The sequence below is a fragment of the Mirounga angustirostris genome, unplaced genomic scaffold, assembly GCF_029215605.1.
Source record: "Mirounga angustirostris isolate CCGP_5_RB_7025 unplaced genomic scaffold, mMirAng1.0.hap1 SCAF_2, whole genome shotgun sequence".
In the NCBI taxonomy this organism is placed as follows: Eukaryota; Metazoa; Chordata; class Mammalia; order Carnivora; family Phocidae; genus Mirounga; species Mirounga angustirostris.
In genome coordinates, this window is record NW_026991710.1 from 165,936,186 (window position 1) to 165,949,196 (window position 13,011).

At 35.7% G+C, this 13,011-nt stretch overlaps 1 protein-coding gene across 1 annotated transcript in view; it reads left to right on the plus strand.

The window, feature by feature from the left end:
* LOC123847768 (A disintegrin and metallopeptidase domain 3-like) overlaps positions 1–13,011 on the plus strand; it is a 116,693-nt gene that overhangs the window by 98,983 nt on the left and 4,699 nt on the right. The window contains exons 15-16 of the mRNA XM_045879538.1: positions 8,041–8,131; positions 8,391–8,580. Of these exons, the coding sequence (XP_045735494.1) occupies positions 8,041–8,131; positions 8,391–8,580 (281 nt within the window). The remainder of the gene's footprint in view (positions 1–8,040; positions 8,132–8,390; positions 8,581–13,011) is intronic.

Sequence of the window (13,011 nt, forward strand, 5' to 3'; positions counted from 1 at the left end):
GTCATCTGCAAAGAGTGAAAGTTTGACTTCTTTGCCAATTCAGATGCCTTTTATTTATTTTTGTTATCTGCTGGCTGAGGTTAGGACTTCTAGTACTATGTTGAACAACAGTGGTGACAGTGGACATCCTTGCCATGTTCCTGACCCTAGGGGAAATGCTGTCAGTTTTTTTTCCCATTGAGAATGATATTTGTTGAGGGTTTTTTGTATATAGCTTTTATGATATTGAGGTATGTTACTTCTATCCCTATACTGTGAAGAGTTTTAATCAAGAAAGGATGCTGTATTTTGTCAAATGCTTTTTCTCCATCTACTGAGAGGATCATATGGTTCTTGTGCTTTCTTTCCTTAATGTAGTGTTTGATTGATTTACGGATGTTGAACCACCCTTGCATCCCAGGAATAAATCCCCCTCGGTCATGGTGAATAATGCTTTTAATGACTGTTGGATCTTGTTGAGAATTTTTGCATCCATGTTCATCAGGGATATTGGTCTGTAATTTTCTTTTTTCATTGGGTCTTTGCCTGGTTTTGGGATCAAAGTAATGCTGGCCTCACAGAAAGAGTTTGGAAGTTTTCCTTCCATTTCTATTTTTTGAAACAGCTGATAATAGGTATGATTCTTTAAATGTTTGGTAGAATTCCCTTGGGAAGCCATCTGGCCCTGGGCTCTTGTTTGTTGGGAGATTTTTGATTAGTGCTTTAATTTCCTTGCTGGTTATGGGTCTGTTCAGGTTTTCTATTTCTTCCTGTTTCAGTTTTGGTAGTTTATAAAACATCTCTAAGAATGCATCCATTTCTTCAAAATTGTCTAATTTGTTGGCATATAGTTGCTCATAATATGTTCTTATAATTGTTTGTATTTCTTTGGTGTTGGTTGTGATCTCTCCTCTTTTCATTCATGATTTTATTTATTTGTGTCTTTTCTCTTTTCTTTTGGATAAATCTGGCCAGGGGTTTATCAATCTTGTTAATTCATTCAAAGAACCAGCTTCTAGTTTCTTGATCTGTTCTACTCTTCTTTTGGTTTCTATTTCATTGATTTCTGCTCTGATCTTTATTATTTCTCTTCTCCTGCTGGGTTTAGGCTTTATTTGCTATTCTTTCTCCAGCTCCTTTAGGTGTAGGTTAGGTTGTGTATCTGAGACCTTTCTTGTTTCTTGAGAAAGGCTTATATTGCTATATACTTCCCTCTTAGGACTGACTTCACTGCATCCCAATGGTTTTGAACATTTGTGTTTTCATTTTCATTTGTTTCCATGATTATTTCTTAAATTCTTCTTAAATTCTTCTTAAATTTCCTGGTTGACCCATTCATTCTTTAGTAGGATGCTTTTTAGCCTCCATGTATTTGAGTTCTTTCTGACTTCCTCTTGTGATTGAGTTCAAGTTTGAAAGCACTGTGGTCTGAAAACATGCAGGGAATGATCCCAATCTTTTGGTATCAGTTGAGACCTGATTTGTGACCCAGTATGTGATCTATTTTGGAGAATGTTCCATGTGCACTCGAGAAGAATGTATATTCTATTGCTTTAGGATCTGAATATGTCTGTGAAGTCCATCTGGTCCAGTGTGCCATTCAAAGTCTTTATTTCCTTATTGATCTTCTGTTTAAATGATATGTCCATTGCTATGAGTGGGGTGTTAATGTCCCCTATTATTATTGTATTATTATCAATGTGTTTTTATTTGGTTTGTATAATTGGCTGTTCCTATGTTATGGGCATGAATATTTATGATTATTAGATCCTCTTGTTGGATAGACCCTTTTATTATGATATAGTGTCCTTCCTCATCTTTTATTACAGTCTTCGGTTTAAAATCTACTTTGTCCTATATAAGGATTGCTACCCCAGCTTTCTTTTGATGTCCATTAGCATGATACATTGTTCTCCACCCCCTCACTCTCAATCTGGAGGTGTCTTTGGGTCTAAAATAAGTCTCTTGCAGATGGCATATTGATGGGTCTTCCTTTTTTATCCAATCTGATATACTGTGTCTTTTGTTTGGGGACATTTAGCCCATTTATGTTCAGAGTAATTATTGAAAGATATGAATTTAGGCCATTGTATTACCTGTAAAATGACTGTTTCTGTGTATTGTGTCTGTTCCTTTCTGGTCTTTGTTTGTTACTTTCAGGTTCTGTCTCTGCTTAAAGGATTCCCTTTAATATTTCTTGTAGGGCTGGTTTAGTGATCACAAATTCTTTTAGTTTCTATTTGTCCTAGAAGCTTTTAACCTCTGCTTCTTCTCTAAATGACAGCCATGTTGGATAAAGTATTCTTGGCTGCATATTTTTCTCATTTAGCACCCTGAATATATCATGCAGTCCTTTCTGGCCTGCCAGGTCTCTATGGACAGGTCTTCTGCCAGTCTAATGTTTCTACCCTTGTAGGTTACAGACCTCTTGTTTCAAGCTGCTTTCAGGATTTTCTCTGTCTCTGAAATTTGCAAGTTTCACTGTTATATATGAAGATGTTGACCTATTTTTATTGATTTTGAGGGAGGTTCTCTGTGAGCCCTGGACTTGAATGCCTGTTTCCTTCCTCAAATTAGGGAAGTTCTGCACTATAATTTGCTCCAATATACCTTCACTTTCCTCTTCTTCTGGGATCCCAATTCTAATATTCACTTTATGTTATGACTTATATCTCAAATTCTCCACTTGTGATCCAGTAGTTGTTTATCTCTTTTTCTCAGCTTCTTTATTCTCCACCATTTTGTCTTCTTTATTATTAATTCTCTCTTCTGCCTCATTTATCCTAGCAGTTAGAGCCTCCATTTTTTATTGCATCTCATTTTAGCCTTTTTTATTTCAACTTGATTAGATTTAGTTCTTTTATTTCTCCAGAAAGGGATTCTCTAGTGTCTTCTATGCTTTTTTCAAGCCCAGCTAACATCTTTACTATAATTGTTATTCTGAACTCTTGTTCCAAAATCTTAATTATACCCACACTGATTAGGTCCCTGTCAGTCAGTACTGCCTCTTGTTCTCTTTTTTGATGTGAATTTTTCCTTCTTGTCATTCTGCCCAGAGAAGAATAGATGAATGGGAGAACAAAATACTAAAATGGCAACAACGACTCCAGAGAAATGTACACTAAACAAACCAGAAGAGACCTGAAACTGAAAAATAAAATTAAAAGAATATAATCAGACAGGTGAACAGAACAGAACAATACACTGGATCCTGTGTTATTTTGGTCTGTTTGTTAGAACACTAGATCCCAAAATTGTAAATAAAGAAAAACTTATATCAGTACAAAGATAAAATTATATACAATGAAAGGATAGAATGTAACTGTAAAAATGAACATTAAAAGACAAAAAAAAAAAGAGAGAGAGAGAGAAGGAAAACAGACAGGTGAACAGAACAAAACAATACACTATATCCTGAGTGTATTTTGGTCTGTTTTTTAGAAGAAACTACATCTCAAAATGGTAAAGAAAGAAAAACTTATATATGCACACAAATAAAATTAAATACAATGAAAGGATAGAATGTAATTGTGTAATTGTAAAAGTGAAAATTAAAAATAGCCTTAAAAAAGAGTTGATAAAATAAGAAATTGGTTGAAAAAGGAAAGAGAAAAAAATTAAAATTGAAAGATTAAAGAATCATGGGGAAAAAGCCATGAATTCTAGACACAATTTCTCTTTGGCACTGGAGTTTTATAGTTATTTGTGATCAGTAAACTTGGTCTTAGCTAGATGTTCTTCCTGATCTTCTGGGGGAAGGGGCCTGTTGCTCTGATTCTCACATGTCTTTGCCCCTGGTGGAACTGCACCACCCTTCCCAGGGGGCTAGGCTAAATAAGTGACTCCGGGTTGCTCTAGGTGGCTTTTGTTCCCTGAAGCCTTTCAGTGCCACTATAGAGGATGAGAATGAAAATGGCAGCCTCCCAATCTCCAGTTCCAGAGCTGAAAGCTTACTCCCCCCAGTACTCAGTACCCCCTCAGGGAAAAGCAATCAATCACTCCTGTCTCCTTGGTCTTTGTCTATCCTCCATGCTCACTCAGACACATGATCCTACTTCAAGTCTCCAAACCCTACAGTCTCCTGCAGCAGACACCTGTGCCGCTCCTGGGGGGGGTGGTGGTGGTGGGGGGGAGGTGTTTGCCTTGGTCTGCCACTTGCTGGGCCCCTGCTCAGAGAGCAGCAGCCTGATTGTACTGTGGTTTGGGGGGTTATGGCAACCCTGAGCTGAGTGTCCACTCCTGGACTCGTTGATTGCAGCTGGCTTTTCTGCTCAGATGCCTGGGAACTCTGCCACACTCGGGAACGACTGTTCTTTCTTGACCCCAGGGATCCTGAGACCATGCTGTCCCACCTAGGATGCCCTGCTTTGCCACCTTAATGCCTTTCAGACAGGGATGTTCCCCACTGGAGAAGATTTCTAAAAGTTCTGATTTTGTGCTCGACGGCTATATCACTTTCTGGTAGCTGGCTGATGGGGGCTCCCTTCCCCTACGGTTTATCTTCCCATATATTGCCTTGGATTCACTTCTCCACAGATCCTACCTTGCAGAAAGTGGTGGCTTCTCTATTTGCAGAGTTGCAGCTATTCTTTTTTCAATCTCCAGTTGAGTTTACAGGTGTTCAGAATGATTTGATAGCTATCTAGCTGAATTCCTGGGACCAGACGAAACTAAGGTCTCCTACACCTCCACCATCTTGGACCTCTTCTCTACCAATTTGGATACTATTTTTTTCTTTTTGTTGTCTGATTGCTGTGGATAGGATTTCTTTGTACTTTAAATCTACTTTTTTGAGGGTTTTTATTATGAATGGATGTTATACTTTGTCAAGTGCTTTTTCTGCATCTATTGAAATGATCATATGGTTCTTACACTGTCTCTTATTGATGTGATATTGATTTGTGAATATTGAACGACCTTGCATCCCAGGAATAAATTCCATGTGTTTGTGGTGAATGACTTTTTAATATATTGTTGAATTTGGACTGCTAGTATTTTGTTGATGATTTTTGCCTCTATGTTCATAAGATATATTGTCTTGTAATTCTCTTTTCTTTCCTTTTTTTTTTGGTGTCCTGATCTGGCTTTGATATCAGGTGATTATGGTCTCATAGAATGGATTAGGAAATTTTCCTTCTTTCTATTTTTTGGAATAGTTTGAGAAGAATAGGTATTAACTCTTCTTTACATGTTTTGTAGCATTCTCCTGTGAAGTCACCTGGTCCTGGACTCTTGTTTGTTGGGAACTTTTTTTTGATTACTGATTCAATTTCATTTTGTTAGTAATAGATCTTTTCAAATTTTTTTGTTTCTTCCTGCCTCAGTTTTGGTAGGTTATATGTTTCTAAGAATTTATTCATTCTTTCTAGGTTGTCTAATTTGTTGGCATGTAATTTTTCATAATATTCTCTTATAATTCTTTGTGTATCTGTAATGTTGTTTGTTATTTCTCCTCTTTCATTTCTGATTTTTTGGGGGGTCCTCTCTCTCTCTTTCTTTCTTTCTTTTTTTTTTTTTTTAGTCTGGCTAGAGATTTATCAATTTTGTTGATATTTTCAAAGAACCAGCTCTTGATTTTATTGATCTGTTTTACTGTTCCTTTAGTTTCTATATAACTTATTTCTGCTCTAATCTTTATTATTTCCTTCCTTATGCTGGTTTTGGGTTTTGTATGTTGTTCTTTTTGTAGCTCCTTTAGGTACAAGGTTAGGCTGTTTATTTGAGATTTTTCTTGCTTCTTGAGGTAGGCCTGCATTGCTATAAACTTCCCTCTTAGAACTGCTTTTTTTTTTCTGCATCCCAGAGGTTTTGGTCTACTGTGTTTTCATTTTTATTTGTTTCCATGTTCTTTTTGATGTCATTTTTTAATTTCTTGGTTGACCCATTTATTGTTTAGTAGTATGTTATTTAACTTCCATGTATTTATGCTTTCTCCAGATTTTTTTTCTTGTGGTTGATTTCTAGTTTCATAGCACTGCAGTCAAAAGAGATTCATAGTATGACTTCGATCTGCTTGAATTTGTTGAGGCTTGTTTTGTGGGCTACTAGGTGATCTATTCTGGAAAATGTCCCATGTGCCCTTGAAAAGAATGTGTACTCTGCTCTTTTAGGGTGGAACGTTCTGAATATATCTGTTAAATCCAGTGTGTCATTCAAAGCCACTATTTCCTTGTTGTATTTCTGTTTGGATGATCTGTCCATTGACGTAAGTGGGGTGTTAAATTCCCCTATTGTTATTGTATTACTATCAATTATTTTCAGTTACTATTTCTTCAAAAAATTTCTGCTCCCTTTTCTCTCTCTTCTTCTAGGATCCCCATAATGCAAATATTTTATGCTTGATGCAGTCACTAAGTTCCCTAAGACTATGCTCAATTTGCATAATTATTTTTATTCTCATTTGCTCAGCTTGATTACTTTCCAGTACTCTGCCTTCCAGGTTATTAATTCTTTCCTCTGCTTCATCTAGCCTGTTATTTTTTCTATTTTTAATTTCATTTATTGTGTTCTCCATCTCTGGTTCTTTTTTATCTTTTTCTTAAAGAGTCTCACTGATGTCCTCCACTCTTTTCTCAAGTCCAGTGAGTGTCTTTATGATTACTACTTTAAATTCTCTATCAGTCATATTACTTATATCTGTTTTGGTGAGGTCTCTTACTGTGGTTTGGTCTTGTTCTTTCATTTGGGGTACATTCCTCTGTCTCCTCATTTTTTCTCCTTGTTAGGAAAGTCAGCCATTTCTCTTGCTATTGAAAGTAATGGCATTATGAAGACATGCTCCTTTAGTACCCTGCAGTACAGTGTTCCTGTTCCCCAGGACCTGAGGCTTCAGTGAGTGTCTCCTATGTGTGTTGCCTGAACCTTGTCTCTTTTTCCTTCAATAAAGTTGTCTGCAGAGGCTCTCTTTGCCTGTTGTGCACAGTGTTTTGTCCATGGCTGGGTGCAGCACATTTTAACAAAGTGTGTGCTGGTCTTCTTGTGAAATGAGACCTGCTGCCACCATCACTGCAGGAACTGAGGTCCCATAAAACTCGTTGGTCTGTTGACTGGGTGTTGGTGGGTTTTTCACTGGTCTTCTGAGGGTGGGTGGGGGCCATGGCACTGGGATTGAGGCAAGCATGACTAGGGAGGGCCAGTCCACTGAAGCACAGAGGGTGGGGCTTGGTGTAAGAAAGTTAGGTATCAACTTTCTTTGCACCATGCTGTTTCCTGCAGGTGGCCCTGTGTTTATACTGGGGGTTTGGGGAGGAAAATGGAACCTGACAGCTTCTTTGTTCCTGGAGACATTTCTCCATGATCCTTGCTTCTCTGAATGATGCTCTGGGATGAGTAAATCCCTCTCCCTCTTGTCTGCCCCTGGTATTTTTCAAACTGCTGCTTCCATGCTATATCTCTGCTGGCTGTTTGTCCTGCTGTCTAAGAGTGGGGACTCAGCTTCCTAATGCCCTCTGGGTTCAACCAGAGCCTAGCTGCTGATTTTTAAAATTCCAGGCTTTAAGTCCCACTGGTTCTAAGAATTCATAAAATTTGGCTCCTCTTGCTTTTAAAGCCAAATATTATGGGGATTTTTCTTTCCTGTGTGGGCTTCTCAGGGTTCATTTTTAAACTACATTTTCCTAAAGTTAGTAATCTACCCTGTGGTCATGATAAAAGGTATTGCTTGTGTAAATCCAAATTTGAAAATAAAATTGCAAATCAAAACAACTTTGAACTACATCAAGAGGTAGATCTAATAATTATAAGACAAAAAGAATAAGATATTAGTCAAAGTTCAGGTAATTGGTGGGAAAGGAGTAGAATATTAGAATTGCAGGTAAGAGAGTAAATGATTGTTTGATTTCTTAATAATTTCTGCACTATGATAGCAATTTTACTATTCTCAAGTGGATAGTTTTTAGTGTTTCTTCTTCTTGTATAGCCAGTAGATGACACCAAAAATTTTATTGTAGCTGACACTGACTGGGCATTGCTGTCGTCTAGATGTCTCTATATTAATTTACCATACTTTCAGTTTTTAATATTTTTAAAGATGAGTAATTGGAACTTTATTTATATTTTCAGTTGCAAAAGGTTCTACTCTCTTGTGTACACAAGAAGTGAATATGCATGATGATGATTTTGGAAACTGCAGAAGAAATTTTTGTAATTTTAGGTGTGTATTTAGAAAATTATACCTTTTTCAGTTGTGTTTGTGTGTTTGTACTACAAAGAGTTGTTTAATACAAATGAGAAATGAATGCATTATATACAGATAAATATTTATGTTGCATTTCCTAAGATTGTTTTGTTTTGAATAGCTTTGGTGCTATGATCTGTAATGTATTCAATTATCCTCATATTTTGAACTGTTATTTCCCTTATATTTTTCTCCTTAAGTGACATTTAGATAATTTTTTCTGCCTTATTACCAGGGATATCCTTTGTGGAAAGATAGTTTGTCACTGGACCCATTTAGAAATAATACCATTTAAAAAATTTGATATTCAGTATACTTACATGGAAGGCCATCTGTGTGTCTCTGCATATTTAAGAATACCAACAGCACATGTAACAGAAGATTATACCTATACATCAAATGGCACTATGTGTGGTCCAAATATGGTAAATAACATTTTGACTTGATTATATATGTGGTGTGTGGGTGTCTGTGTGTGTGTATGTGCACATGCACACATATGGGAAACAGAGAAGACCTTAACATTTGTTTTTATAATTAATATTACAAATTTTGGTTACTACATCAAGATCTTAGGATTTAAAGTTCAGAATTTCTGTTGGTCAAATGAACACTTGCTTCACTATCATTTTGTTTATTATGAATTTTGCTATAGATATTTAAACCATTGTTTTCTCATACTTGAGAATATTAGCCTCTTCATTAGGCTAGGATCTGGTCTGCAGAAATTTATAGAAACAACAAAAAAGAATCAAGTGATATAGCAAAAAAGTAGGTGAAAACAATCTGAATAATAAGAATAACAAAGAAAACAAAAATAGCCAAGTATTTGGTCCTGCAATAACTGACAAGGAAGAATTAATTTGGTTGTAATGAAAGTAAAACAGCTATTTGCTCATTAGTCAACTCCTCTAATTTTTCTTCCAAAAGCATAATAAATACTTGTTAAAAATTTGGCCCTCCCACAAGACACAATAATAAAATGGAGTTTAAGCTTTATTTCTTTTTCTTTTCCTTAAATAGCTTAAGAAACAAAATAAAGGATCTTTAAACTATGACCATTGAAAAATTAGTTGACCAATGTAAAACACTACTCAAGTATCTCCTGTTTAAATTTAGATAATTTACATTGAGATACAATATTTTAAGAAATGAAAAATAGAGGAAAATGGAAATGAATAGTAAATTTATTTCAAAATGGGAAAAAGTATTCTTGCATAAAAATAATGAAATAATCACAAAAGAAGACATAGTGCTACCTTATAAAGTGATATGTTACCCCTTTAAGGATTATTTCAGACAAACTGAAAAAATGTTTACTATAAATGTGAAAGATTAAACATGTAAATTTATCAGCTAATTTTATCATTCATTAATTAGAAAAAAAAGCCCTCAGGGCACCTGGGTGGCTCAGTTGGTTAAGTGACTGCCTTCAGCTCAGGTCATGATCCCAGGGTCCTGGGATCAAGCCCCATATCAGGCTCCCTGCTCAGTAGGGAACCTGCTTCTCCTGCTCCCTCACCCTCTACCCCTCCCCTGCTCATGCTCTCTCTCTCTCTCTCTCTCTCTCTCAATCTTGTGCTCTCTATCTCAAATAAATAAATAAAACCTTTAAAAAAAAAAAAAAGAAAAAAAGCACCCAAATGGTATATATGTGGTATAACACAAAAAAACAATTCGATTTTTATCCCTGATTTCTGGCACAGAGCTCCTAAACCCCTTGAAATTTCCTGAGTAAGAGGAATGGTTTTTTGTTGTTGTTGTTATTCATAAAGAACCTCTTCCAATCAAACTACATTTATGTTAATGAAGTGACATGATAAGGCCTCTAGATAACTTTATAATGGAGCTGATCCCTAGTAAGACCAAGTGATTTAAGAGTTGTAACTGTCAGCCTCATCATAAGCTTCAGGAAGGGAAGTAGTGTGGCTAGAGATTGAACACTATAAAACTTTTGAACAATGAGATTTAGTGTGCTTCTAGGTTGGTGAAATAAATACAGACTACATGCATATCCAGTTACTGTTTTTGTCTAATCAAATAGGAGTTGAAAATAATAACTGATGATGAGAAGCATAACTTATTATCATCCTAAAACAAATATAAATTAACACATACTTTCTGGAAAGTGATTTAGAAATGTGTATGGAGTCAAATATATTGTTACACATTTTTATTGATTTTTAAAAAATTATTTGTTACTACTTTTAATTGACATATAATTGAAATATAGCATTACCTTAGTTTCAGGTGTACAACATAGTGATTCAATATTTGCATATATTGTGAAATAATGACTGCAAGAAATCTAGTTAACATCCATTACTATACATAGTTACAAAATTTTTTTATTATTTCGAGAACGTTCAAGTTTTAATGTCTCAGCAAGTTTCAAATACGCAATAGTGTCATTAACTGTAGTCACCATATTATACTGTAATTCCCATTACTTATTTATTTTATAACTGAAACTTTGCAGTTTTTGACCCCATTCACCCATTTTATCCACTCCCCCAGTCCCCCACCATTGGCACTTACCAATCTGTTCTCTGCATCTATGAGCTTGGATTTTGTTGTTGTTTAAATTAGACATACAATTAAGATCACACAGTATTTGTCTTTCTCTGCCTGACTTATTTCAATCAACTAGTGTTGTCAAGGTCCATTCATGTCACAAATGGCAAGATTTAATTCTTTTTTATGGATAAGTAATATTCCATTTTGTATATTTGCTGAATTCACTTTACCCATTCATTCATCAGTGGACACTTGGGTTGCTTACATATATTGGCTACTGTAAATAATGCTGCAATGAATATGAAGGTGCATATATATTTTCCAGTTACGTGTTTTCATTTATTTTGGATAAATACCCAGAAGTAGAATTGCTGTATCATGTGATGTTTCTATTTTTAATTTTTGTAAGAACCTCCATACTCTTCTACCTATTCTATCATACTATTTTCTGATTTACATTTCTACCAATAGTGCACAAGGGTTCCCTTTTCTCTACATCTTCACAAACATTTGTTATTGCTTTTTGTCATGATAAAGGCTATTCTAAGATCCTAGAATAGAAGAAAGAATTTAAGGATGGAAAAGTATTTCAGGGAATAGTGCTTGGAATGTTTCCAAATTTGGCAAAAGGCATAAATACACAGATGCAAAAAGCAAAGAACATCATATAGGATGAACCCAGTGAAATCCACAGCAGAATACAGCATAATGAAATTTGTGAAAATTAAAGACAAAGAAAAAGAATCTTAGTAGTGAGAGTGAAATAACATGTACAAGAAAAATACAGTTATAATGATAACAATTAAAATAAAACATACATATGCCACAGAAGATTGCCATGCTGGTTTGTCCCACTTCTGTGTATGACCACTAAAACCTTTACAGATCACTCATCTCTCCAGCAGTGAATTTCTGCCTCAGAAATTGTGATCATTAACCTATGCCCAACTGGCCAATGTCCTCATGGAGGGAAAACAAAGAAAGGAGTGAAGGAGGAAGGAAACTGAAGGGAGGGGAAGGGAAGGAAAATGGAAGGAAGGAAGGAAGGAAGGAAGGAAGGAAGGAAGGAAGGAAGGAAGGAAGGAAGGAAGGAAGGAGGGAAGGAAAGAAAGAAAGAAGGAAAGAAGGAAAGAAGAAGGAAGGAAGGAAGGAAGGCAAGCCAACTTTTCCTACTTGGTTCTGTAGGAGCTTTCAGCTGGCCTGACTGTTTACTCCCACAACATTTTTAATTAAAAACAAACAAACAAACAAACAAACAAACAAACAAACTGGAGCAGAATTTAGTGATTCATCAGTTATATATAACACCCAGTGCTCTACTCCAGAAATCAATATCACACTGTATGTTAACTACCTAAAATTAAAAACAAACAGAAAACCCCCAACAAATTTGCAGCCTTCTCCATTTAACAGGGGTTTGTCACATGACAGTCTTCATTAGGGAACTGGCTTTTAGGCCATGGTACTTCCAGTAGTTTAATTGGATAGCGACTCTTCTGGAGGACAGACCACTTGAAAAGCCCAAATTCTATAGTCATCCTTAATTCAATTGTTTTAGGGAACAAAATACCTTTAGAAATTTTCTCCATTGGGATAAAAGTGTTGTGTTGACTGCATTTTGTAATTGAGAGAAAGGAGAGGTGAGTAGTGAATATGAGAGCTAACTACTTCTGTAGTTTTGTGGGCACTTCCATGGATAATTCCACATTTTAGCCCCCCTGCCCAACCTGCCCTTTTGGTTCTTCTTCCTCTGCTTTTCCTTACTACTCTGAGGCTGAAGATCCTCCAGAGCATTGTGAGGCTGATGCACCAGTCTCTCTCCTTTACCATTGAATTTGATATACTTGCTTCCTCACTTCATTTTATCCATCAGTGACCTTCATTTTATTTTGAAATCCCAGGAAGTTCTTAAATCGCTCATCTTCTAATTGCCTTGTTCTGATTTTCCTTTATTCACATTAATTAGGAAAAGGGGAGCAATTGTGAGTGCCATGCCTGTGAATTTGAATTGGAATTATTCTGTGGTTATTTAAAAAATTCATCAGATATACTTTATTTTCATTGTTATTCTACATTGTTCAGTTGATTTCAGAGTGGTTGGAAAGGAAAGATGTCTTTACTTTATTCTCATTAGCTGTGGGTCCTTTGTAAAAATTATCTTGATAAGAAGAGAAAGAGAGAGAGAGGGGAGACTTTATATCTTATTTATTAACATGAATAAAAATATGTCTCATTAATCATAACAAAATTTTAAATAAAACACATGTACTTAATACTGTAATATACTGAGCCAAAAGTATACTGTATAGCGATAAGCATTATTCCAACAAGGCAAGTTT